Below are 23,706 nucleotides of genomic sequence, written 5' to 3'. Positions count from 1 at the left end.
CCCGGCCTTTCCCACCTTCACTTCTAGGTCCCGTACAAGACTAACTCACGCACTTCCCCCTCTACCAACCACAGCCCAGCCCAGCCCAGCTTAGCTTAGCCCTCCATTCCCTGACTGCCCTGCCCTGCCCTGCTCCATCTTCACTCGGTATCGGATTTAAGGATCTATGCCACGGGTATCTACAGGGGCAGTTCTTCTACTATGACGAACACAAACATCCCAGATCTGAATCTGAATCTGATTCTAAATTCGTTGGTACGCGACTCGATATGCAACTAGATTTGGGAAGCAGGGGGAGCGCGGTGGGATGGAAGGTAGGTTGGATAGATAGATAGATGGGTTGCGTACATTGTGCTCGTTCTGGATCTATTTCTTGATCTGGACTTGGATCTGCCCTTTGGGCGGTGGGGAGGGGGTGGGTGTGGTGTATAGGATAGGGAGGTGATTGGATTGAAGGGGCGGTATGCTTGGTTAGGGGATTGGAATTGAGGGGACAGTACTATGTAGATTGGGGCTATGCAAGGGTGTGTCGCTATGAGGCGGGCAGAAGAAGGGATATCTGAGGATGCGGGTGGAAGAATCAAGGAAACAACGAAGGATCGGTAGAGGGGAAGGGGCGGGGTGAGGTGGTAGTGCATCTTGCATAGTGTATGCATGCATGCATGCATACATGAAGAGTTTGAGGGGGAAAGGGGGTTGGGATGTGTAGATGGGAGGTTGGCGGTGTGTGAGGAAGGAAGGGGAAAAGCTTCCTCGTGGAACCAACCGAATTAGGTTGGATTCAGGTGTACTGCATGCATTCGCACAGCTAAAAGGTCATCTCCGAGCTGAAGCGTAGCGCACTGCCCCGCGTGTTCAACGACGATCCATTACCGCCGTGGTTGTTGATGCCCGGGCTGGTGGGCCGGCTGGCCGTCCATTTGGGACTGCGCGGCTGGGTGCTCGTCGAGCGGGTCGAGGGCCGGTTCTTGCGGATCTCGCGCAGCTCCTCCTCCTTCCGGCGGAGGAGATCCTCGCGCGAGGCGAGCGCGGCCTCCAGCTCCAGGGTGCGGGCCAGGTGGCGGGCCTCGTCGTGCTGGAGGTTGAGTTCGCGGAGCCGGCTGGCGTCGCCGGCCACTTTGCGCTTAAGGGTTTCGTTCTCGTCGCGCAGCTGGCGGTTCTCGTTGCTGGACTGCGCCGCGACGTTCGAGGCGGTCTGGTACTGCTCGCGCGTGTACTCGGTCTGCTTGGCCTCGTAGTCCGCCTTGCGCTCCAGCCCGCTGTTTTCCTTGGTCAGGCGGCGGATCTCCTCGCGAGCCGTCTCCAGCTCCGCGGTCATGCTGCCGGCGTCGCTTTTCAGGGCCGCGCGCGCCTGCTCGAGTTCGTGCCGCAGCTGCGTGCGCTCGTCTTTGATCTTGCTCAGCTCCTCTTTGCTCTTCTCGCTGCGCTGCTCAGCCAGGGTCTTGGCTTCGACCAGCTTGTCCCTCTCGCGGCGGAGCTTGTGGAAGTCCCGGGTGCGCGTCTCATAGCGGTGCTGCAGTTGCTGGAGGACATGGTCTCGTTCTTGCAGGCGGGCCTGGGTTTCAGCGAGCGTCTTTTGAAGTCTTTGGACTTCGTTCGCGTGCGAACTGCGGAACTGAACGAGGTTGCTCTCCAGTGATCGGAGCTCGCCGTCGAGGGTCTGGCTGGGGAATTTGGTCGACTCGGTGAGTTGGCTGGCATCTTGCGGTTCCTCCATCCTGGGCCGCTTGGATGTTTGCTCGCTGGAGTCTTCCGTCTGTGTGATTTCTGTCTTAGGGCCAGGGAAATTGCGTTCAGGTGAACGGGAACTTACGAATGCTCGTTTCTGCAGGAGAGGCGTAGCCATGGGGGGAATCTCAACATCCGGCCGGCTAGGTGGCTCCTCAGGGACGGGTTGGAGTGCTTCCAGATCCACAATGTGCAGAGGCGCAATGTGCGGTAGCGACCAGTGCGCGTTGAAGTTGTCTGACAACAGATACGACACAAGCTCTTCTGCGTCTTCAGCTACCCCAAGCGCATCATCCTGGAGGTCGCCAACCGCGTTCTGCAGACGCGTGGTGTATTGCAACAACAGACGCACACGCTGGAGCTCGGGCAAATTGGAGAAGCAAAGCTCGATATGTTCGCTGGAATTGGACACGATCAGACGGATGACGGGAAGCAGATGCCCGTGTCGAGCAAATGTGGTCCGCATGTGTTCAACCGAGGGAATCTTGGTGTTAAACGATGCGTCCAGGGCGATGATTGCAGAAGGGGCTTTGTAGGTCTCCACGATGCCATCATTGCGGGTTGACTGAACCCCAAAGCTCAGCGGGCCCTTGGCCAGAGACACTTCAACATTCGTGCCAGGGCCCATCTCCTCGCGCGGGCGGGTGTATGCGAGGCCTTTGCCGAGCAGGAACCGCTCGACCACGTTCTGGGTCTTTTCGCCATTCACCATGATGACCAAGTGTATATCACGATCACATGTAGACCCCACGAGATAGGAGAGAAGCAAGAACTTGGCACTCGAGTACTCCGCCCAGGAAGCCTCTTGCCGCAGGTCCGCTTGCGAGTCGTTAAGATGTTTTGCGACGTTCAAGTCTGGATGGGTGGCGACATTACTCAGACACTCTAACACCTCTCTTATTTTTGGCAGCAGTCGCACGCGCTGTGTGATAGTCAGTTTCTACAAGGCTCGGGTAGGGGCTGCTTCATAGTACCTGGTCTGCTTGTGTGCTAGTGCCATTGATGAATTCCTGGATGGAATCACTCTCGTCCGTCAGGACTTTCTCGTAATCATCCTTGACCCTCGAGTCCATAGGGAGCGAGATGGCAAACTCCGATGGACCAAGCAGGACAGATCCTGGAATCGACTCCTCGGTATGATCGACTGACAATGCATGCGGCTGAATAGTTTGGACATCGTGTTGCATATCGTGTTGTATATCGTGAAGCTGCGCGGGGTCCATGTGTGCAGGTTCCAGGGGTGGCGAGGGGATGACAGGCGGGGGTTCTACGGGAGAATGATGTTCAGGATGAATGGCCGAGGGTTTGTCGATCCTCACGCTGAGTGGGGCGGCGGTTTCGGGCAAAGCGACGGGCGATGGTTCGATGTCGCCAGCCTCACCCACCGAAGATGGCGTGGCGCTTGGCTCCGGTGGTACCGTACTCTGCGCTCGCAGCTGGGCATATGCATTCCGGAGCTTCTCTCGCGGAGTGCTCCCTTCAAACTGGCTGTATTTTTCCATCGTCTCCGCTAGAGACATACCTTTTTTGTCCTGACCCTCCATCTGCACAGATGATTTCCGTTCTGTCACAGAGGCGATTCTGCAGCTTGGCTTACTAGTAAAAAAGACCTTCGTAGCTTGCGAAACACGCGCAGTTACTGGCTCTGGTAGAGAAATTACGCGACCAGCGCTAGTACTACCTGTGCAACGGTTAGCCAGTATTGAATAGAGGAGAATCATGATTATCACCTTGCGACAAGTAATGAAGTGATGAAAACTGCTGCGAGACCGGCGTACTTGCGCTTGGAGGGTTCTTGGCCGAATTTGTTGCGTACTGCGAGCTTGCGCTATTATATGTGGGAGCTGGACGCGCCGTTTGACTCTCAGAGTTACTGAAAGGTCCCAATGGCGTCTCCGGTATTTCATCCAAGGCGCTCGCGTGGTTGCCTGCTACCCGACTTACCGGCCGCTGAGATCCAGAAGAGCCGACAGTGCTTTGATAGAGTCCCTCGCGCGGGACGGTACTCACAACACTCACGCTTTCCCACGTTTGGCAGTTGGCGGCAGGGGTTACCGTTGGCAGATATTCTACGGATCGAGAGTCAAGGAACTCGCCAGGCAAGCGGAGTGCAGCGGGAACGGGTGTTGCAGGCACTTCTTGGAAGACCTGCAACTGGCGGGCGTGTAATGAAGCTCGCAGACTGTTCTCACGTTGTGCTGAATAAGGTGTATTCGATTGGCTTGTTGAAGCCGAGCCGTACGCCTCCGCAACCTGCAAGTCCGGTGTACCGTCGCAGGGGACAAACAAAGGCGAACCGGGGTCGTTGTTTGTGTGCTCCGGAGAGGTTTCAGAGACAACAGGGTCGGTAACCAGCTGCTCCGCGCTGTGCGTCTGTGAGCGGGAGGAAGACAACTGCGTCGGTGGAGTATTACTCGGTTGTGTGTATTCACTCTGAGCGCAACTCTCCTGCTTGTTCCTGTTCTTGTTCCTTTCCCAGGTCTCAACAGCAAGTGCGTTGGCGTGCTCCTTTGGTTCCTGACCACAAAGCCGAGCAATTAGAACAGAGACCTATCACAAAGAGATCGTGTAGATTTACCCAAGTGGGGTCCCAAGGTCCTTCCCAATCAATCAGGTATTGAGACTCCGTCTCCTCGAGTATACAGTTGATATAGTATTCGTCGTCGTCCAGGGTATTGCTCTCGTGGTCGTAGTTGTCGGAGTCGTCGCTCGACTCGATGGTATAGTTCTCTTTCCAGCGTTTCTTCCGTGAGAAGGTGCTGTGGTTGTTGTCTTGGTAGGGGGACAGTTTGCGCTTGCGCCACATTATGCGCGGACTGGGAGCATGGCCGAGGTGGAATAATCCATGGTAGTGTGACAGTGGAACAATAGAATGCTGGGTGATGAGAAGGGAATGCGGCGGAGATAGTCCAGGCGAGGTTAACTCCGAAGGAGCGACAGGAAGTGCAATGAGAAGATTGCGCTCTGGGGGGGAGGTCTGTAAGGGGAGCTGTAGGCGGACTTGGGGGAGGATTGAGGAGCAGTGGAAGTGAATGCAAGTGGTGGTGGATGAGGAGGTCGGCGGGAACAACGTGGGTGATCCCCGGCACGTGATAGTCCTTATCAGTCGGTCGTCCGGAGCTTGAGAGGCGCCGGGGTTGCTACAGATTAAGCATAGGTTGTTCAGGGTGGAATTTTCTTTCTTGAAGCTGTGGAGTAGCCTGTGTCTTAGCTTCTGTCAATCTCGCGATGGTTTCACAACGTTCTGCGCTCCCTTTTTGGAATTGACGGTTGACAAGACAGGGATGCCCGCGGAACGGCCGGTGATGCTCCTCGGGTATAGATAGGCAGTCATTTAGGGCTAAGGACGAAGGGAAGAGCAGAGTCAACCTCCGTCAGCGGGGCTAAGCAGGGACTTACAAGATCGGAATCGCTCAGAAGGTTCTTCGATTATCTGCGTCGGTTTGTTCATAGGTTGCTTACCTGCGCTGACTCGGTAAAAGAGGGGCTTACACGGAGAATTGAAGGCGGACATCTTCCCACCTTGTCAGATACAGCAACACATTCATAGTGAGCATATGAAGTTCAGATTGCTAGCCACTAATCTATCCGATGTTTGAGCTTGAGAGCGCAAGTCATCAATCGTCCTCACCTGAGCCATGATCGTCTCTTGTCAGCCGTGTTGTATCAGCCACCCGAGAGACAAAGAGATGTTTCATGCCGTAGCAGCAGCCTTTACCGTAAGTCCCATTATTACGACTTACGATGTGGTGTATATCAGGTTGTCAATAATTCAAGCTTTGAGGCCCACAGTAATAGGGCCCTGATGATCCACACAATCAGCTCCTGCATGAGCCCTTGATGAGGAGCTCTATGAAAAGGGACAGTACGGACTGAATACCCTTAGCCCTAAGCTCATCGAGGCCGGCCAAAAGCAAAATAGGCAAACGACTATAAGAGACCTTGGTCGGATTGTAGTTTTAAGGCTAATAATTAGCATTGGCTTTTCGCATGGGATTGGAGCCACCCCGATCTTAGGGAGAGTAAGTTAGTAGTCCTTGCAGGCAGGCAGCCCCTCTTGGGAGCCTCAGGCAGAGACCGGCTAGACCTCTTTAAACAGGCCGCCGATAAGATCCCATCCAGAAATCCGGAGAAATTGGTTCGATCAAGGGGAAACGAAAAAGAAAATATAAAAAATACAAAAAAGACCCCGCAACAACACAGTCTTTCCAAGCCAATCTGTACGCAACCATCCAAATCATCTTCTTGATCCTCTCGAATATCCAGGATAATGTCAGTTCGTGTCTATCCCCAATCAACCTCCATCCCAAGCCATGCAACTCTAACCTAACCCCACAGCACCAATCTGCACAGTCCACCAACAACACCATGGACACCTTCCGCCAGATCCTGCAGACAGCCCGCCAATCCAACTACGGACGCTACCTCGTCGAAGAAGATGGGGTCTTCGAGTCCGTCGCCGAAGCGGTCCAGCAGCACATGAGCCAGTACGACGCATCGCACGACTTCCTCCACGTCCTCCGCGTCGTAGCCCTATCCTCGAAGATCCTTGCCGCCGAGTTCGAGGCCGAGTCCGAGCGGCACGAATGGTACCGGCCCGACCTCATTCTTCTGAGCGCGTAAGTCTTCCCCCCTTGTTCCACCAGATCCACCATGTCTCACGCGTCCCGAAGCCTGCTCCACGACGTCAACGACAAGAAATACGCCCCTCCCCCGTCTGCCACCGGGGAGCAGGTGTCTAAAGTCGCCGTGGTGCTTCGAAAGGCCGGCATCTCCGAGGACGAGATCGAGCACGTCGAGCAGGTCGTCAACCATGTCTCGTACTCGACGGAGGTCAAGAACCCCGAGAAGGTGATGGAGGTCCTGGAGGATTACCCGGATCTTGCGGTGGTGCAGGATGCGGACCGGTTGGATGCCTTGGGCGCGATTGGCGTGGGCCGGATGTTTACGTACGGGGCCGCGAAGGTGCCGGATGCGACTATGCAGAGGTCGCGGGATCATATTGATGAGAAGTTGGTGAAGTTGGAGGGGATGATGAAGGTACGTGCTTGCTTTTTTTTTTTTTTTTTTTTTTTTGAGGTTCATGGCGCGATTCTCTGATGGCGTGGGAAAGTGAGGAGGCTGACTCGATCTGTAGACGGACGTTGGGTTGAAGATGGCCAAGGAACGGACTGAGAGACTAGTCACTTTCAGCAAGTGGTGGGATGAGGAGGCTGCCCTATTCGAGCCAGAACTATAGGTTTCAAGTTTGACGGTATGCTGTGAAAGGTCCGGAGTAGGTTTACGACGGATTGGAGGGGAATCTCATCCGTTCTTCACTATTCGTGAGGCCAATCATAGCGATGTTTTGCAAGGAATTCGTATTCGTATTCCGCGTAGCAATGCTTGTCTAGGTTTCATGAACTTCTAAATGGTGGATATCTAGGCCTGCTGAGTTTTAAAGACGAGATGCACCAGTCGAGCTCTCCTGCTCTTGTTTCCATCTATCAAAATCGAACCCGAGCTGTGCGAGAGATTTGACCAAACCACGCTCGGCACCTTTTTGTCCAAACGTCCGTTTGATCTCCGCGATCTGCCCTCGAATCCACCTCTTCCTTTCTCCCCAGTAATTGCACTGTTTGCCGTTGCCTCCATTATCGAGTCCCGGTCGGGACTCGGCTTCTGCCGCCCAGTCATGCAAGAAATTCATGAAGTCCGCATCCTGCGGAAATGGAAGAAGGTGAAAGGGTGTCCCTTCGCCTTTCTCACGAACAGTCGACTGTTCCCACTCTTCCATTGCATCTTTCGAGGGAAGACTCAGGCGCCCCGAGAACACCCGCGCAAAAACGGCCGCCTGGTTCTCCGACAACGGGAATGGAACGATGCGCTGCGGAAGGGCACTGAGCACCAAGGTGGGGTCGTGGATGTAGAAGAGATGCTGATATGTGTTCACCACCCGCCGGCCGTTGGTGATGATAGGCGGGTCCAGCGCCGACAAGAACGGATATGTGTACAGATATCCGGTGCAGAACACGATAGCGTCGATATCCGCCTCAATGTGGCCGTCCGCAAAGCGAACGGCTCTGCTGCGGGCGTCAGGCGGGAGGAATTCCACGATCTGAGGACGATACACCTTGCTGGTGTCCCCCGCGGAGGAGGCAAGAAGCGACTGGTTTCTCTCGGACACGATGACCTTGCCCTTGCTCACGGGGTTGATCTGGTTCCCGATATCCAGTCCCGACGCCGAGCTGCCCACCACAATGACCTTTTTGTCCCGGAACTGCTCTGCAGAGTCATACAGCTTGGAGTGTAAGATGACGCCGGGATATGCCTCGTTCCATAGCGTGATGCCCGCGATGTCGGGCGTGAACGGAAGATCGTAGTGGCCGCTAGCAACCACCACGGCATCGTACGCGTGGGTTCTTGCGTCTCCCGTGCGCAGTTTCTTCGTGGTGACCGACCAGCTCCCTGCGCCAAGGAGGTCTTTCCGGACGTCCGAGACCTGGGTCTCGAATTGGATCAGACCGCGGATCTCCTCCGCATAGTCATGCAGATAATCCTTCACGGCGGCATGCTTAGGCATGACTTGCGTCTTCGCGTCGAAGTGTTTGTCGCTGTACCGCATGATCTCCTTGGGGAGGTTGGTTTCCAGTGCTTCGTAGATGGGGGAGATGAAAGTAGGCTCCTGCCGCCCCTCTGTTGTGAGCCAGATTGGCCCTTCCGGAGGCTGGTGGGGGTCAGTTTGGGGGACAGTGCTTGTGAGATTGTCCTTCAGAGGGCCTGGAGTGTAGTTCCAGACGCCACCAGCCGCGGCTCTCTGCTCGAAGACATCGATTTTCTCGAAGTATTTCTCCGCAAGCAAGTACCTGGGCGATTGATTAGCGGTTGAGTCCGGAGGTCGGGGGGTCAATACGTACTTGACTGCAGCGAGACCAGAGGGGCCTGCGCCGATGACGGCTATTCGACTGATCCGTCCTGATCGTGTCATTGTTGTGTGAATGGCCACGATGAGACGATCGGTCGACGCAGGAGATAAGGGGAATTATAGTCTGTAGTTCACGGCGGTTTCCAGTGGCCGATGACTACATTGTGGCGGGGAATTTCGTGCTCCGTCATCGGGAATGGGCCGATCAAGTAATTGTTCGGGATGTTCGACCCTATACTTCGACCTGCAGAAATGATTTCTCCAAGTTGACAGAGGTTGTCGATCATAGAACTTCAATCATGTTTTTCTTTCCAGTTTCAACCCAGCTCCATCACATGTGGGAGAGCGTGGAACAACGTTGCAATGGGGTCAACAAACCATTACCGACTCCACTCTGCGGTGGGCTGCGGCAACCACAAAGAAAAGTCTGTAACATTACAGCTCCAATACGCCGGGTTTTGTGACGCAACAACCTCCTTCTCCTCCTCCTCCTCCTCCGCATCCGTTCGCTTTCCCGCGCGTGCTGCCATCCAAACAAGAACCTATTTTTTTTTGTGTGCCCCAGCTTTTGTCGACCATTGCACAACCTCTCCACCTGAGCGACTATCTTACCTCAGGACAGGGAGTACCTATGATTCAGGCAATGTGGAACGCACATGACCACTAAGCGGCCACAGCGATGGACGCCCACGATAAACAACAAGCTCCGGTCTCCGAGCTCCTTCAATCGACCCCGGTCCCCATTGCGCAGCTCTCCCCGTCGCTCGACAATCTACCCCACAACTCCGTGCGCGGTGTCGTGGCTCTGCTATGGCCGTATTCGTCGTCCACGCGGTCGATCAGTTTGCTTCTCGCGGAGCCCGACTTTCGGCTCCGGCGGTCTGGCGGACAAGTGAGGGTCGTCTTCCACGGACCCGTCGCGGAAGAGGTCGCCAAGTCGCAGGTTGGGATCGGCGACAATGTGTATCTCAGCCTGCACGGATCCAGGCTAACCGACAATGACCCGAAAGTTCTCACCCCGGGCAAGAGCGTCGCCTGGGATGTCCATTTCGAGACTACGGTTCTGGTCGAGGTGAGTGAAACCACTGAGAACCGAAAGTGAAACTGAAGGGTGGTGGCTCATTGCGCACTAGGTATGGCGCTCCGATCAACATCTTTCCACCGTCAAGATCGATCCTCCCTCGTCTCCCCTGCCCGCTGCCGAGAGTACCACGCCCACACCGACTACCCCGGATCCGAAAGGCAGTGCCTTCCCCCGCGGCCTCGACTCGGCGACCTGGCAATCGCCCGCTTTCCTGGGACCATCAAGAACGTCTATCGGAGGGTATATAGCTGGCTCGACTTTGCATCCGGCCTTTGATCCCTTCGCGGAGGATGATGGATTCGTTCCGGGGAAGGGGAGGAAACGGACGCGGTTCAGTATACGCAATGACTGGCGTCTGGTGGACGAACCAGCCAGCCCCGAGGACTTGGAAATACCGGGGGACTGGACGGCTATGTTCGATGACGAGGCCTGGCTCAATGAAGCGGCGGCGGAGTTGGAAGAGGCCGCCGAGGAAGCGGATGGCTCTCCGGGAGTCCCTACGGTACCCGTGCCGCCTCAGATTGGCGGGACCGATCAGCTGCCCTCCGTCCCTACGGTCCAAGAAGAGCCTACAAGTGCAGTCTCAGATGTAGACCGAATGCCGGAGACGCCCGAGGCTCGTGAGGATAATACCCCGGAAAAGGTCCAACCGAAGCCGGACGCGCAATTCCTTCTTCCGAATCTTTCTCAGCGGCTCGAGTTCTCGCGTCATATGCATAGGACTATCTCAGATCTTTCTGGTCACCTTCCCACAGACACTCCGCGGTTGAATCCGATTCCTTCTCCGGGTCTGCCCATTCCCTCTCCACTGGTTAGCTCGTCAAACAGCCCGCTGGGATACTTTGGCTCGGTTGCGATCACGTCTGAGCCAGCCACGTCTGATCCGTTCCAGTTCTCCGCCCCGAAGTCAGACTTGACCCGGGAATCTTCGCACGCAGAAAGTGAGGCTGGGTTTGGTGCGGAGATCGAGTCTATCGAACATCAAGCCCAAGGGCCGATAACAGTGGGTGCCACGGGTACTCCCAGCAATGAAGCTGCCGAGTCAGCCCCTGTCTCTGAGCTTCTCAAGGAAGACTCGGGCCTTTCAATCGTGGAAGAAGCGGTGAGCGTGGAAGAGAATGTATCAACACCTGCCCTTGCTGGTGAAGTTCCGTCGCCAGAGAGAGATGCGGATTTGCAAATGGTGGATGCAGACTCAGTGCCAACTGAATGGACTGTGACGGAAACCGAACATGAGACATTCCATGGCGAGGCAGATGATCACAAAGAAAAACCCCGTCATATCCCCCAATATGAAGAGGAATATTCTGAAGGTGAGAATGCGAGTGGAGAGGAATCGGAGATCGAGGAGCATAAAGACGAACTTGCTAGCCAAGCCTCCGAGCCTCGATCAGTGGACTTGGCCGATGACAATGAACAAGATGTGGCGGACGACGCGACACCCACCTGCGAGCCAAGGACAGACGTTGATATGGTATCGGACGACGAAGCAGAATCAGTTGTGGCGGATCATGGTTTCGCAGAGGAGCCCCGAAGCCACTATGATTTCGACGAGGAATCCGAAGAGTTTGAGGAAGACGTGTCCGATGAAGGTGATTTGGATGATGTCGACGAAGATGAGAATGAACTGGACGAAGAGGATGGGTACGATGACGATGACGACGAGGAAGGATATGACGACCGTGTCAAGTCGGAATCAGATCCAGAGGATGTCAGGGACGAGGCGCCCCAACCGAAAAGGAATTCCCCGGAGATCATTGTTTTAGACAGTGACAGCGAGGATGAACCTGCGCCTGTACAACCGAGCTCTGGGGCTTATTCAAGGCCAAGAGATGCAAGTGCCTCAGATTCTGACCGATCAGGACAATTCGATGATGAGTCTTCGGGCTCTGACGTCGTTGATGAAGATGAGGAAGAGATTTACGATGAGGAAGATATGGAAGATGAGGAAGATATGCACGACGAGGACATGCACGAGCAAGAAATGGTCGACGAGGACGAGGTTACAAACGTCCCCTATACTTTCGATGCCGAGGTCGAAGATGCTGAAGGGGATGTTGTATCCGAGGCTGACGAATGGACGATCCAAGACGAAAGGCATGCACAAGAACAAGACCTAGAAAGAGGTCTAAAAGAACGAGAAAGCGACAACCGTCCAGTGCATGAGGGCTTTGGGGATGTACATTCAGAAGCAGAAGATGCAAGTGACGGGGGAATAATCAAGGGATCGCCGGACGATGAACACGAGCAACCGAGAGGGGAAAGCCTTGTCGAGGAAAGCGTGAAGCGACAACACACCGAGGCTGAAGAGTCTGAGGATGAGCAGACACAAGCCAAAGAGGTTGAATCTGTGCAGCTTGAGGAAGCATACGTTCAGGAGCGCGTCGCAGAGGAAGCAAGTCCGGCCGAGCATATGCAAGACTTGGTCCACGAACCAGAGTCTGTGCCTGTGCCAGATCAAGATATGGAACCAGTCCACAACCCAGAAAGTCCCGCTGGCATTCAAGAAATTCAAACGACGACAATAATCCACGGTCCTGGCTATGAAAGTCTGGAGTTCTTCTCGTCGAGAGGGCCTGATTTTGAACATGTCGACCACAGCGCTGGCCCTTTCACGCATTCGACCGATCTTCCAATTGACCCTGCACTCCTCGATTCGGCTACATTCTCAGCACCGATACCTTCGATTGATTCGCAACACAGTCCAGTCGATGCAAAAATCCAACCAGAGGATAATGAAACAGCCGTGGCAGATCAGCAGCAAGTGGATGCAGGCCTGTCGCTTGATGGTGCCTCGGAGAGCCTGCCTGTCTCCGCTGATTTGAGTCGCCAAAGTCCGAGCCTCCAACTCGACCACCAGTTGATCACTCCGGAACCTTCGCAATTCATTGGCATGGATAAGCTTCCGTCGGTAGCTACCGCTACAAACGAAATACCACCGACTCCCGAGCCCACACAGGTAGATGCAGACATGCAGGATGTCGAAAGCGAGGAGTTCCTCTCGGTAGACGAAGGCTCCGAGGCAGAGAGCTACGCCTCTGCACCGTCGCAGAAAGAAGCCCACCCGGACGAAGGCGGCCACGGGAGTGAGGATCCCGACGCCCATGCCACGCCCAGCGAGGACGAGGTGATGCTGGTGGGGGGTGACGTCTCTCGCATCGTCGCCATGAATCGCAACTACCCGGGCCTGCGCAGCAAGCTGTCCTACTTCGCGCCGCTGGCCACCCTAGTCGACCATTTCCGAGGGCTCGTCGATACGATCTCCACTGTCGCCGAGGTGCGACCCGTGATCCGGGCAACGTCCGGTAAGAAGGACTACATCCTGACCCTGGGGCTGACCGACCCTTCCTTGGCGGGCACCATGCTCTTCGCGCAGATCTTCCGGCCCCACAAGACGGCCCTGCCGTCCGTGACGGAAGGCGACGCGGTCCTCCTGCGCGACTTCCAGGTCAAGAGCTTCAACCACGCCATGATGCTCGCCAGCGTTGAGACGAGCGCCTGGGCCGTGTTCACCGCGGCCGACGCCGACGCGCAGGTTTCCGGCCCGCCGGTCGAATACGGCCCCGAGGAGGCGACCCACGCCACGGACCTACGCCAGTGGTACCACGAGACCGGGATGGCGATGGTCGCCGACCACCAGCTGCAGGCGTCGATCGAACGCGACAGCCGCGAGGCCACGCCGCACAGCGTGGCCGGGCTGAGCGATGCGGGGAGCGTGAACTCGGCGGGTGGCGGCGGCGGCGGCGGCGAGATGCGTGAGGCCTCCTCGACCTCAAACCGGGGGGTCGGGGGCTCGCGGCGGCGCAAATCACACCGTCGCATTACGATCCACGAGCTGCGGGATGGCCGGCGGTACGCCGAGGTGGGCTCGCCGACGAGCCGTGATAGTATCCACGAACTTCGCGATGGTACTGTGTACGCCAATCTCTGAAGTTACACCTTTGACTAAAGCGTTCTATAGGGCCAGTGAGGAATGTCTGAGTCGGGCAGCTGATAGCGATGGCTTTTGAGCTTTCAGTGGGTTTAACAGATGTCATAGACCACGTCACTCAAACTTGTGTGGATTATGTGAGGTGTTGGTACCATGTACTTGTATATAACCGTGAACAACATTTCGCTTTTCGAGGAAACCCACACGAAGCACAACAAAGAATCTCAGCCGTGTCTAATCTATCTAAATCTTTGAGTTCTTCTCCCCACCGAGGAGATCTATACTAATCGCCGCCCGAATCAGTTGATTGGCGATGGCCGTAGGCGGGGGCAACCGCAGCGCGCCCTCCTTATACTCGGGGCCCGGCCCATCGCCGAGCGCACTGACGCCATTCCGCAGCGCCTCCTCGACCTCGGCGATGTCGAACCACTTGGCATCCTCGAGCTCGGGGTCATGCTCGAGGTTGATCGTCTCGTGCGCGGCGTCGCTGACCTGGGCGATGGCGCCGATCATCAAATTGGCCGGGTAGGGCCAAGGCTGGGAGGAGTGGATGACGACGCGCGACAGCGTGACGCCGGCCTCCTCCCAGACCTCGCGGCGCACCGCGTCCTCGACCGACTCGGCCGGCTCGATGAATCCGGCCAGCGTCGAGTACCAGTTGGGGGGGAACCGCTTCGACCGGCCCAGGAGGATCCGCTGCGCGTCCGCCGACATCACCGCCACGATGATCGTCGGATCTGTCCGCGGGAAGCTGAGGTTTGAGATCGTCGTCCGCGTGCTGCACGCCGGCCGCTCCGCCGGCAGGCCCTCCGCCGTCCGCGCCACGTCCGTCGGCGGGCACGCCCGCTTTGTGCCCGAGTGCACCGCGATCGTCCGGTGGCCGCACGTCCCGCAGAACGTGTTGCGCGTGTTCCAGTCGATCAAGGCCCGGGCTTGCGCGTAGATGGCCGCTGCATTCGCGGATCGTGTATCAGCATCCATCCCTCCATTACATCACAGAATTGGGACAAGCTGAGGGGGCGGGGGACATACCCTGATCAGCGGCAAAACTCATGACGACGCGCGCCTGCAAGAAGCTCAACCCCTTCGCCTCCAACGCCTCCACCACTTTTCTATACTGCTGCTGCTGCTCCTCCTCCCCGCCGCGCGGTACCGTCACATCCAGCGCGAAGTACGGCGTCCCAGCGTAGATCTTCCACGCGAACGCTCCCTCACTTTTTGTGGAAGTCTCGTCCAACCCCAGGAAGATCGGCGTCGCGGCGGTCGGCTTGCGCGAGTCGTAGGCTTTGAGGAGATCCTCCTCGGATTGGTCGTAGAGCGTGGCCGGGACGAGGGGCTGGACCTCGTCGTAGCGCGCGTAGTAGGGGTCGGCGGGGGCGGCGGCCTTGGTGAGCGGGGCGAGGTCCTTCAGGAGGACGAAGCGGGTGGAGGGGTGCTTGAGGGCGGCGGCGAGGAAGGGGTGGTCGGAGCGGAGGAAGGAGAGGCGGTTGAGCGGGGAGCCTTTTCGCCCTTGATTAACATGCTGTGGGTTTAGAGAAGGGGGAGGGCGTACTGGAGAAGTAGTTGGCGGTTTCGCGGCCGAATTGGCGGGCGAGCATGGTTTCGGCTTGGATGTGCGCGGGGTTGGGGATGAGGGCGTCGCTGCTGGTCATGATGGTGGTTGTGTAGTTTTGGGGGGGGCTTGTCTTTAAATGATAGAAGAAGGGGAAACGGGACTCAATGGAAAGAAGGGCAATTGAGTACAGGACACGAGTCAAAAGTCAAAGAGGAAAAAGAACGAGCCCCGAGGCATTTGTAGGATTTGTACTTCTTGCTCTTCTTTCCTCTTCTCCGATAACGATGGATTAATCAGCCGGTTTCGTGCCGAGGATCTGCGCCACGGGTATTGCGATTACCGTACTTACCACAGGAAGCGGGTGAAATGCCGCTGTAAGATGTAATACGCGTACACTGAGGGGCAGTCGGGGAGCACCCCACACACGTGACCTTGCATCAAGCTGACTTGCCGGGGCATCGCCATTTCTCCAACTCTTATCAATCAAGTCCGACTCCAGCTCTGCACTATTGCTTCCTTGGCTTGGACCCGACCGGAACCTGTGCATCCTCACATCCTCACATTCAATCGGTCTGTTGCCAATCCCCATAACCAATCATGGGGCACCTGGTCACTCTCGCAACATGGTACGTGGGTCCCATCGCTCCCGCGTTTTCGGGTTGGGTGCAACCGTTCTGACCATTGCCCACATGCAGCTCGCTCAACCAGTGGGCCCTCGACTTCGAGGGCAATGCTGAGCGCATCATCGAAAGTATCCGACAAGCCAAGGCAGCTGGCGCCACCCTGCGCGTCGGTCCGGAGTTGGAGATCACTGGTATTGTCCATGTTTGAGGGGCTGGGGTAGGCGCGTTGACACGGACTAGGCTATGGCTGCTTGGACGCCTTTATCGAGGGCGACACGTTCCTTCACTCGTGGGAGATGCTGGCGCGCATCATTGATCACCCCGACTGTCAGGATATCGTGGTCGATGTCGGGTGAGTTGTGGCAGTCAGACTACATGGTCTGCGACGGCAGCTGACCGGATGATAGCATGCCTGTCCGTCATCGGAACGTGCGGTACAATTGCCGGTGAGCTTGCCCTTCCAGGGGTTAACAAAGACAGCCTGACAAGACTAGGGTGATCTTCTTCAACCGCAAGATTATCTTGATCCGGCCCAAGATGTGGCTTGCCAATGGTGGGACTTCCTGAAAATGCTGCGCTCGGAGCAGATCGCTGACGAGCTCATGCAGATGGCAACTATCGTGAGATGAGGCATTTCACTCCCTGGCAACGCCCCCAGGAGATCGAGGATTACTACCTGGAGCAGATTGTCGGCAAGATCACCGGGCAGTACAAGGTGCCGTTCGGGGATGCGGTCATCAGCACTAGGGATACGTGCTTGGGCTTGGAGACGTGCGAGGAGCTGTTCACTCCCAATGGGTAACCGGTTCCTCACCCGTTAGAAAGCCGTGCTGATCGATGTAGTCCCCATATTCCTTACGGTCTCGCTGGCGTGGAGATCATCTCGAACTCGTCGGGAAGCCACCACGAACTCAGGAAGCTCGATACCCGGGTCAACCTCATCACGCAGGCCACCAAATTGGTGAGAACACCCCAAAATAGAGTGTGGTGGGATACTGATGGGTCTGCAGAGTGGAGGCATTTATCTATACGCCAACCAGCAGGGCTGCGACGGTGATCGTCTGTACTATGACGGCTGCGCGATGATCGTTGTCAACGGCAACATCGTGGCTCAGGGCTCGCAATTCTCGCTCAACGACGTCGAGGTTGTCACTGCCACCGTGGACATTGAAGAGGTATTTCCCTGCTCTTTGACGTACGGCGTCGGCTGACTTGGACAGGTCCGGTCATACCGTTCCAGCGTCAGCCGCAGCATGCAGGCCAGCAGACAAACCCCCTTCGTCCGTCTCGATCTGGATTTCAGACTGTCGCGTACCGGCGAAGAGGCTGATCCCGGCCTTGCCCCATCTGAGGTCCTCCAACCACGTTACCACGCCCCGGAGGAGGAGATCGCCCTCGGGCCAGCCTGCTGGCTGTGGGACTACCTTCGCCGAAGCGGAGCCGCGGGATACTTCGTTCCTCTGAGTGGAGGCATCGACAGCTGTGCGACGGCCATCATTGTGCACTCCATGTGCAGGGAGGTCGTCAAAGCGGTGCAGCAGGGAAATGAACAGGTGATCAAGGATGTCCGCCGGCTCTGCGCGGAGCCGGAGGGATCTGCCTGGCTTCCGTCCACCAGCCAGGAGGTCTGCAAGTAAGCACCTTCTTCTCCAGTTCGCTGACGACGAAACTAAACTCCTCAAGCCGCATCTTCCACACCAACTATATGGGCACGCAGAACTCCAGCAAGGAGACCCGGGAGCGGGCCAAGACCCTGGCCGCGGAGATCGGCTCCTACCACATCGACTTCAACTTCGACACTGTCGTCACCGCCGTCACGAACCTGTTCACGGTGGTGACCAACTTCCAGCCAAAGTTCAAGGTGCACGGCGGCAGCTTCGCGGAGAACCAGGCGCTGCAGAACATCCAAGCCCGCCTGCGAATGGTGCTATCGTATCTGTTTGCGCAGATGCTTCCGACGGTCCGTCAGCGGCCCGGGGGTGGTGGGTTGCTGGTGCTGGGATCGTCCAACGTCGATGGTATGTCCACCCGTACCTGTAGCTAAGCTGGTGCTAACGTCCCGCAGAATGGTGTGTACCGAGCAACCCAACCTCTCACCTGTGTACAGCAAAGCAAACTAACCCAACCAAAGTCTCCGAGGCTACCTAACCAAATATGACGCCAGCAGCGCCGACGTACGTCCTCTTCCCCGACTCCCCCTATCCCCCTCCCCCAACTAATCTCCGTCCAGCTCAACCCAATCGGCTCCATCAGCAAAGTGGACCTCAAAAAATTCATCCACTGGTCCCAAACCGCCTTCGCGCTCCCGATCCTGCACGACTTCCTGCACGCCACCCCCACCGCCGAGCTCGAGCCCATCACGCAGACCTACGTGCAGTCCGACGAGGCCGACATGGGCGTCACCTACGCCGAGCTGTCGGTGTTCGGACAGCTGCGCAAGGTGGCCAAGCTGGGCCCGTGGTCGATGTACGAGCGCCTGCTGCACAAATGGGGCCACGAGCTTAGCCCCCGCGAGGTGTACGAGAAAACCCGCCATTTCTTTTACAATTACAGCATCAACCGCCATAAAATGACGGTGTTGACGCCTAGTTACCATGCTGAGGGGTATTCGCCGGACGATAATCGGCATGATTTGCGGCAGTTCCTTTGTACGTGGCCCTGTTTTCTGTTTTGTTTTTAGGAGGGGTGGGTTTGTGGTTTGGGATGGGTTAGGGTGTGGCTAACTGTTTCTGTTCTTTGTGCTGGGCAGATCCCCCGTTTACCTGGGCGTATCAGAAAATGGAGGCGAGCGTTAAGTATTGGGAGGAGAAGGGGTGGACGGCGGGCAAGGCGCAGAAGAAGAGCGTGAAGGCGGATTAGCGGCTGCTTGCTGTCTAGAGGCAGGAATGAGAGGTCAAGCGGGTGCTGATTTGACAGCTTCGCTTAGCGTCGGGTGTAAGTGTACTGTAGATGTTGGTGCCTGACTCTACCTGTGGGTTGGATTATGCGTAGCATGGAGATCTTGAGTCGGTCAGGGCAGGGCATAGACCGAAGAGTACGGAATACTTATTGCTGGGTGATAGATACTATACCATACCTTGAGACGTTCTTCATGATCTTTGTTCATGTTCTTAATCATGTTCTTATTCTAGGTGCTTGCTACTGGGGTTCCTGACACACTGAAAAGAGCAAGTATGCAAGAAGCAAGTGTCCTATTTAGCTAACGTGCTCTTACACTACTCCACCGACCCCGGAGAGAACGACATACATCATCCTTCACCCCCGATGAACTCCCATACCCCAATTCAAGTATCTGACTGAGAATCCACATTTTGGACAAGCATGCACCTCCATCCCCCGCCGTTGATGATACAAAAGAAACCATGTAGTAACAAATTGTGATAATACAAGACGCGAAACGCTAACAACGACATCACCAAGCAAACAACAAAACAATATGGGAATAATGCTTTTTAATATAGGCATGGACAAAGGAAAGAACCACCTTAACCCTGGCAAGGGGGAAAAAAAAAAAGAAAGGGAGTGTGAACAACAGGTCTGAAACCAGACCGCGAAATCATCCCTTCCAGAACCAACCATCTTTGTTCTCTTCGGCGCCGCCGGCATCAGCAGATAACTGTGGTGGCTGCTCACCCTGCACACCCTGCCGAGGATTCACGACGTCGACATTTTCATTCGTCTCTTCGCGACCATCGGAGAACCGCTTTTTCCGAATCGTCTTGGTCTGAATGGCGCCGTCGGGGAGGCGGACGCGCTCGGTGCGGGTCTGCGTGGCGATCACGTATGGGGTTTGTGCAGGTGCCCCCGTGCCACTGTCATGGGAGGTGGGGGTGGTCTGGTCAGCCTGCTGCTGCGATCCGTAGAAATCGTCGAATCCCTCGCGCGGCGCCAAGTCCCTAAAGCGTCGACGGTCGTCGAGCAGCAAGCGCAGCAGGGGACTCTCATGAATCTCGCGGGCAAACGCCTGCTCGCGGGCCTGGAGATTATCCAAGAACCGATCGTACAGGTCCTGCTCCGTGAGCGCGTCGGCCCCGCCAGCGGTCTGCGCAAGGTCCTCCGTGTCGATGACCTCCGCCTTCTTCCTCGGGATATCGTCTGGCAGCACTTGCGAGTTGTCGAAAGTGATCGTCGACCACGACGGCTGATTATTACCGGCCTCCCCGGACACATACTTCCACCGGTCGCCCAGACTGCCCCGCTGCACGAGGCCCTGCAACCAGTCCTTCCCGGATTCCCGGCTCGCTGTTTTTGTGGAAGTATCCGCCCGCTCGAGCATGGGCTTCCCGTTCTCCAGCCGCAGGAGATCCTCGAACGCGTCGCGCCACAAGGGCTCCGACTCCGGCTCTGCGGTGGGGGTATCGTCGCCCTCGGAGGAGAGACTCAGCGTGGACATCAGGGATGAGAACACCCCCCTCTCCCCGCGGGCACGGTCGCGCCGCCGCTCGAGATGCAGCGGCGAGTACGGGCTGAACATCAGGTAAGGCACGGGCCAGGCGGGGGAGGCGTCGCTGATGAGGTTGTGCAGCATGGGGCGGTGGGGGAAGGGCTGGAAGAGGAGGCGCCGCGAGGCCCCGAACTCGTCGTCGTCATTGTCCGCGTCCAGCCAGAACCGGTCGAAGAAGGAGTTGAAGAAGAAGTCGGCGTCGCTGCGGTAGTTGCGCGGGTAGAAGTGGTGGTGGTGTGCGGCGACGGTCTTGGAGTTGTCCCAGTCGGACCAGTACGCGGTGGTGGGGGTGGTGGTGGTGGTGGCCTGGTCGGCGGAGGTGTCTTCGGGGCCCTGGGCGCTGCCGCTGGTGTTGTTCGGGTTGTCGCGCTGGCGGTCGTCGAAGATGGCCCAGCGTTCGGAGGAGGGGTTGATGGAGGAGGGAAGGCCGGTTACGGACTGCAGTACAGAGGAGATTTGCTCGTCGGCGAAGCGCCGGATCGCGACGAAGGGGTTGTCATCTTCGGGCCAGCCGTGGTAGTGATGGTGGTGGTGGTGGTGTTGGTTGTGGTTGTGGGGGGTGGGATAGGTGTCTTGGTTGGGGGTGTTTGTGTTTTGGGTGTCGTCTCCAGCCATGGTGTGTTTTGAGGAAGCGAACGGATAGCAAAGAATGGCGAATTGATATGTGACAGGTAGAGTGAAAGCACAGCTTTCTTCGGAAGAAGAAACGAGGCAAAGCGAGGGGATTGAGAGTAGATAAAAAGTGGGCTCCAGGCATTTGTTGGGGAGATCGCCCCACTGCAATCATCCACCGCCCGCCACTACCGCCTGAGGCTGCCAACGCCATACCATACACTACGGTCAGATACAGTACGCAAACATCACCAGTACCTATACTTCAGCGAGTAGCGGAAGCTCACCGGTAGGCTCAGGATTTAGGAATAGGTGCTACCAGGAAGCTGAAAGAAAGGGGGGTCCGGGGGTTCTCCCCCGGGAAGTCTTACTCGCGGGGGACATGCCAGAGATGGGGAGATTAAGTTGGTGATGTACCAGTTGCATCAAGATATCATCATGAGTATACAACAATAAGGGACTGTACTATACTATACTTCAGCCTCGAGATACTGGTGACCATTATACCGGACAGTACAAGTACGGAGGATCATAGTACAGTACAATACACAGCCCCATACAGCACGTGATCCTCGCCCGATGGGGCTGCAGTGCAAGCTGCAAAAAGCAAAAGCAAACCCGCATTCTCGACCCTTCGCCTTTTTTCCACGCTGTCATCGGTTCAGCTTCTCTCTCATTCATTGTTCCATTCACGCAGATTCTACCATTCATTGATTATGCTGACGCTCAGGGCTAAGAATAGCTCGCGAGAGCTTCCCATGCTTACACAAACCAGCATAGACATACTTCCAGAATACCCCTACCATGACGCAGGCCTAGTAGTGTCATCCCTACAGCTCGGCGCGCCCGTCGAATTCGCGCCAGGCCTGGTCAAACCCGGTGGAGCGGACCCACATCGGATGATGATCGTGGTCGGATGTTGAGTCCATTGCTAAGTGGATCCCGTTAGCTTCAGTCCCAATGCTTTAGAGCCCCTCTGGCATAGCCTTGCAGGGTACTCGTACTCCGCACGTAGTCCACTGATTCGGTTGTATTAAAGGATGACGGGATTTGACGACCTACCCATATTGGCAATCCTCAGCCACATATCCCCCTTAATCGGCCAGCGACGCTCGTCCTCGAACGGCCGACAAGCCCGCTCCCCGTGGGCCACGGCACGGACCAGCTTGGCCAGGTGGCCGTCGTCCTGCGGGTGGCGGGTGCAGAAGGCGAAGATCTCCTCCCAGCTGTGCGCGATTGGATACGTCCGGATCTCATCGAGGTACAGCGTGGGCGTGCCGCGGGAGACGTAGAGCAGGAGGTCGATGCGGCCTTTCCACTCGAGCAGGCGGAGCTTAGTCTTGATCTCCAAGAACGGGAGCGTGAGGATCTTGGAGAAGAAGATGGAGGAGTTGAGGCTGTGCAGGTAGAAGAAGTCGAACTTGATCTGCTTGGTGGGGCGTTGGGCGGCGCTGGTGTAGTATACTACACACGGTCAAGAAACACCCGATTTGCAATGCAAAGGAAAGGAATACTCACCCACGGTATTGATCATCTCCGCCGTCCGCTCCTCCAGCTGCTCCGCCGACACCGTATACTCGGCCGCGTACGCGAGCATCGTCTCGCCCGCGCGGGCCAACACGCCATCGCGCATCTTGTTCCCATCCTCCCAACGCACTGAGCGCGCCAGCGTCTCGTCCCGGCGGATCTCCCCCAAAATCTCCAGCAGACCCTTCTTCCCGCGCCGCCCCACGCCCCCGGCCTTCTCCTCAGCCGGCCAGAAGAACATCGGGCCCGTCCAGTCTTCATGGATGGCCGTCTGCGCCAGTGCCTCGGCCACGAGGGCCGGCTGCTCGAATTCCAGGCCGAAGCCCAGATGGATGAACGGGTGGACCAGCCCTTCGTTGCAGTCAGCACCACCCCCACACCCTCGTGTCAAACACAAGCAACGTAAGAAAAGGAAGACTCACCCCCAAACAACCGCCCCAACATCGCCCTCGCAACCTCATCCTCCTCCTTGAAAAGATACACATTCAACACCTCCTCCACACCCACCCGCTCAATCTCGCGCTGAAAGAACCGCAGAAAATCCGAGTAGTGCTTCCTTCGCCCCAACAGCTCCAAAAACCGGCCGCGGTCGGACAGCGCCGCGACGGTCGCCTCGTCGACGGGGATCGCCTTGCGCTGGTAGGCGCGGTCGCGCGCGTAGGCTGTGCGGATCTCGTCCGCTGAGGCGCCGAGGGCGTAGGTGCTTAGGATGTGGTGGACGGTGTGGTCTTCTTTCGGTCAGTATGTTGTTTTTCGGGCGGGGTTGGGAAGAGGTAAGGGATGGGAACAGTACTGTGGAACCCCTGATCATTGAAGAAGACATGATGATGTTCCAGGTCATGTTGTAGGACTTCGCTGGTTGCGCGGGCTGAGGCTTCGGTGATGGTACCTGTCCCGCTCTCCTGGTTCTCTGGGCTGGAGGTGGAGACGGGGACGGAGAAGGTTCCCGGATGTGCTGCTGGCGAGAGGTGGATTCGTTGGGCTGTGGCCATTGTTGTTGCTGTTCGCGGGTGGTCGGTGGTGAAGTGCACGAGATGTGGTGGTGATAATGGGGTAGGCTTCGCACGAGTGGGGGTGTGTCGGTTGCTTTGTAGCGCAGTAGTGAGGGCTTTTGTGCCTTTGGTAAAAGCAGTGGTTGTACTTGTAGTATACCAAGCGCTTGATCGAGTCGTATAGCAGTATCTGCTGGGTACAGAGGGTAGTGATAGTGCCACCGCACGAGATTTATATCCGATGCCAGCACATCTAATCCGTGGAGGAGGAGTCATCCGACGCATCTAGCCCAGCCCCCGGTTTCC

At 56.8% G+C, this 23,706-nt stretch overlaps 9 protein-coding genes across 9 annotated transcripts; 4 read left to right on the top strand and 5 right to left on the bottom strand.

Moving 5' to 3' along the window:
* Positions 1-808: 808 nt before the first annotated feature.
* On the bottom strand, positions 809-4,534 carry BO82DRAFT_405168 (uncharacterized protein; the record flags this gene model as incomplete). The annotated part of the gene is made up of 5 exons (XM_025639471.1): positions 809-1,756; positions 1,814-2,650; positions 2,703-3,409; positions 3,459-4,245; positions 4,307-4,534. 5 exons carry the CDS (start codon positions 4,532-4,534, stop codon positions 809-811), a joined length of 3,507 nt encoding a protein of 1,168 aa, XP_025488716.1.
* A 1,199-nt stretch (positions 4,535-5,733) lies between these two features.
* Positions 5,734-7,270, top strand: BO82DRAFT_357232 (HD domain-containing protein). The gene is made up of 4 exons (XM_025635966.1): positions 5,734-6,000; positions 6,067-6,347; positions 6,402-6,768; positions 6,866-7,270. The coding sequence occupies exons 2-4, from the start codon at positions 6,097-6,099 to the stop codon at positions 6,965-6,967; spliced, it is 720 nt and encodes a 239-aa protein (XP_025488715.1). The 5' UTR covers positions 5,734-6,000; positions 6,067-6,096; the 3' UTR covers positions 6,968-7,270.
* On the bottom strand, positions 7,166-8,695 carry BO82DRAFT_367585 (putative flavin dependent monooxygenase; the record flags this gene model as incomplete). Its single annotated transcript, XM_025637083.1, has 2 exons — positions 7,166-8,573; positions 8,625-8,695. 2 exons carry the CDS (start codon positions 8,693-8,695, stop codon positions 7,166-7,168), a joined length of 1,479 nt encoding a protein of 492 aa, XP_025488714.1.
* A 508-nt stretch (positions 8,696-9,203) lies between these two features.
* On the top strand, positions 9,204-9,931 carry BO82DRAFT_154788 (uncharacterized protein). The gene has a single exon (XM_025630194.1). It carries the CDS (start codon positions 9,312-9,314, stop codon positions 9,732-9,734), a length of 423 nt encoding a protein of 140 aa, XP_025488713.1. The 5' UTR covers positions 9,204-9,311; the 3' UTR covers positions 9,735-9,931.
* Positions 9,932-13,188: 3,257 nt separating this feature from the next.
* BO82DRAFT_342397 (uncharacterized protein) lies at positions 13,189-13,647 on the top strand (the record flags this gene model as incomplete). The annotated part of the gene is made up of 1 exon (XM_025633581.1): positions 13,189-13,647. One exon carries the CDS (start codon positions 13,189-13,191, stop codon positions 13,645-13,647), a length of 459 nt encoding a protein of 152 aa, XP_025488712.1.
* Positions 13,603-14,811, bottom strand: BO82DRAFT_357231 (NAD(+) diphosphatase). The gene has a single exon (XM_025635965.1). The coding sequence runs from the start codon at positions 14,626-14,628 to the stop codon at positions 13,891-13,893; it is 738 nt and encodes a 245-aa protein (XP_025488711.1). The 5' UTR covers positions 14,629-14,811; the 3' UTR covers positions 13,603-13,890.
* Positions 14,812-15,799: 988 nt separating this feature from the next.
* BO82DRAFT_317148 (glutamine-dependent NAD(+) synthetase) lies at positions 15,800-18,912 on the top strand (the record flags this gene model as incomplete). The annotated part of the gene is made up of 13 exons (XM_025632600.1): positions 15,800-15,828; positions 15,898-16,016; positions 16,066-16,177; positions 16,233-16,271; positions 16,320-16,378; positions 16,434-16,623; positions 16,669-16,786; positions 16,836-17,000; positions 17,046-17,458; positions 17,509-17,843; positions 17,953-17,999; positions 18,056-18,473; positions 18,575-18,912. The coding sequence occupies 13 exons, from the start codon at positions 15,800-15,802 to the stop codon at positions 18,682-18,684; spliced, it is 2,154 nt and encodes a 717-aa protein (XP_025488710.1). The 3' UTR covers positions 18,685-18,912.
* Positions 18,913-18,959: 47 nt separating this feature from the next.
* On the bottom strand, positions 18,960-20,932 carry BO82DRAFT_357230 (uncharacterized protein). The gene has a single exon (XM_025635964.1). It carries the CDS (start codon positions 20,882-20,884, stop codon positions 19,382-19,384), a length of 1,503 nt encoding a protein of 500 aa, XP_025488709.1. The 5' UTR covers positions 20,885-20,932; the 3' UTR covers positions 18,960-19,381.
* A 368-nt stretch (positions 20,933-21,300) lies between these two features.
* On the bottom strand, positions 21,301-23,400 carry BO82DRAFT_342387 (questin oxidase family protein; the record flags this gene model as incomplete). Its single annotated transcript, XM_025633580.1, has 5 exons — positions 21,301-21,812; positions 21,944-22,345; positions 22,400-22,759; positions 22,831-23,136; positions 23,202-23,400. The coding sequence occupies 5 exons, from the start codon at positions 23,398-23,400 to the stop codon at positions 21,712-21,714; spliced, it is 1,368 nt and encodes a 455-aa protein (XP_025488708.1). The 3' UTR covers positions 21,301-21,711.
* Positions 23,401-23,706: the final 306 nt, after the last annotated feature.

Source organism: Aspergillus uvarum (genome assembly GCF_003184745.1).
Source record: "Aspergillus uvarum CBS 121591 unplaced genomic scaffold BO82scaffold_55, whole genome shotgun sequence".
NCBI lineage: Eukaryota > Fungi > Ascomycota > Eurotiomycetes > Eurotiales > Aspergillaceae > Aspergillus > Aspergillus uvarum.
The sequence above is the reverse complement of the archived record's forward strand: the minus strand, read 5'-3'. Positions and strand labels throughout refer to the sequence as shown.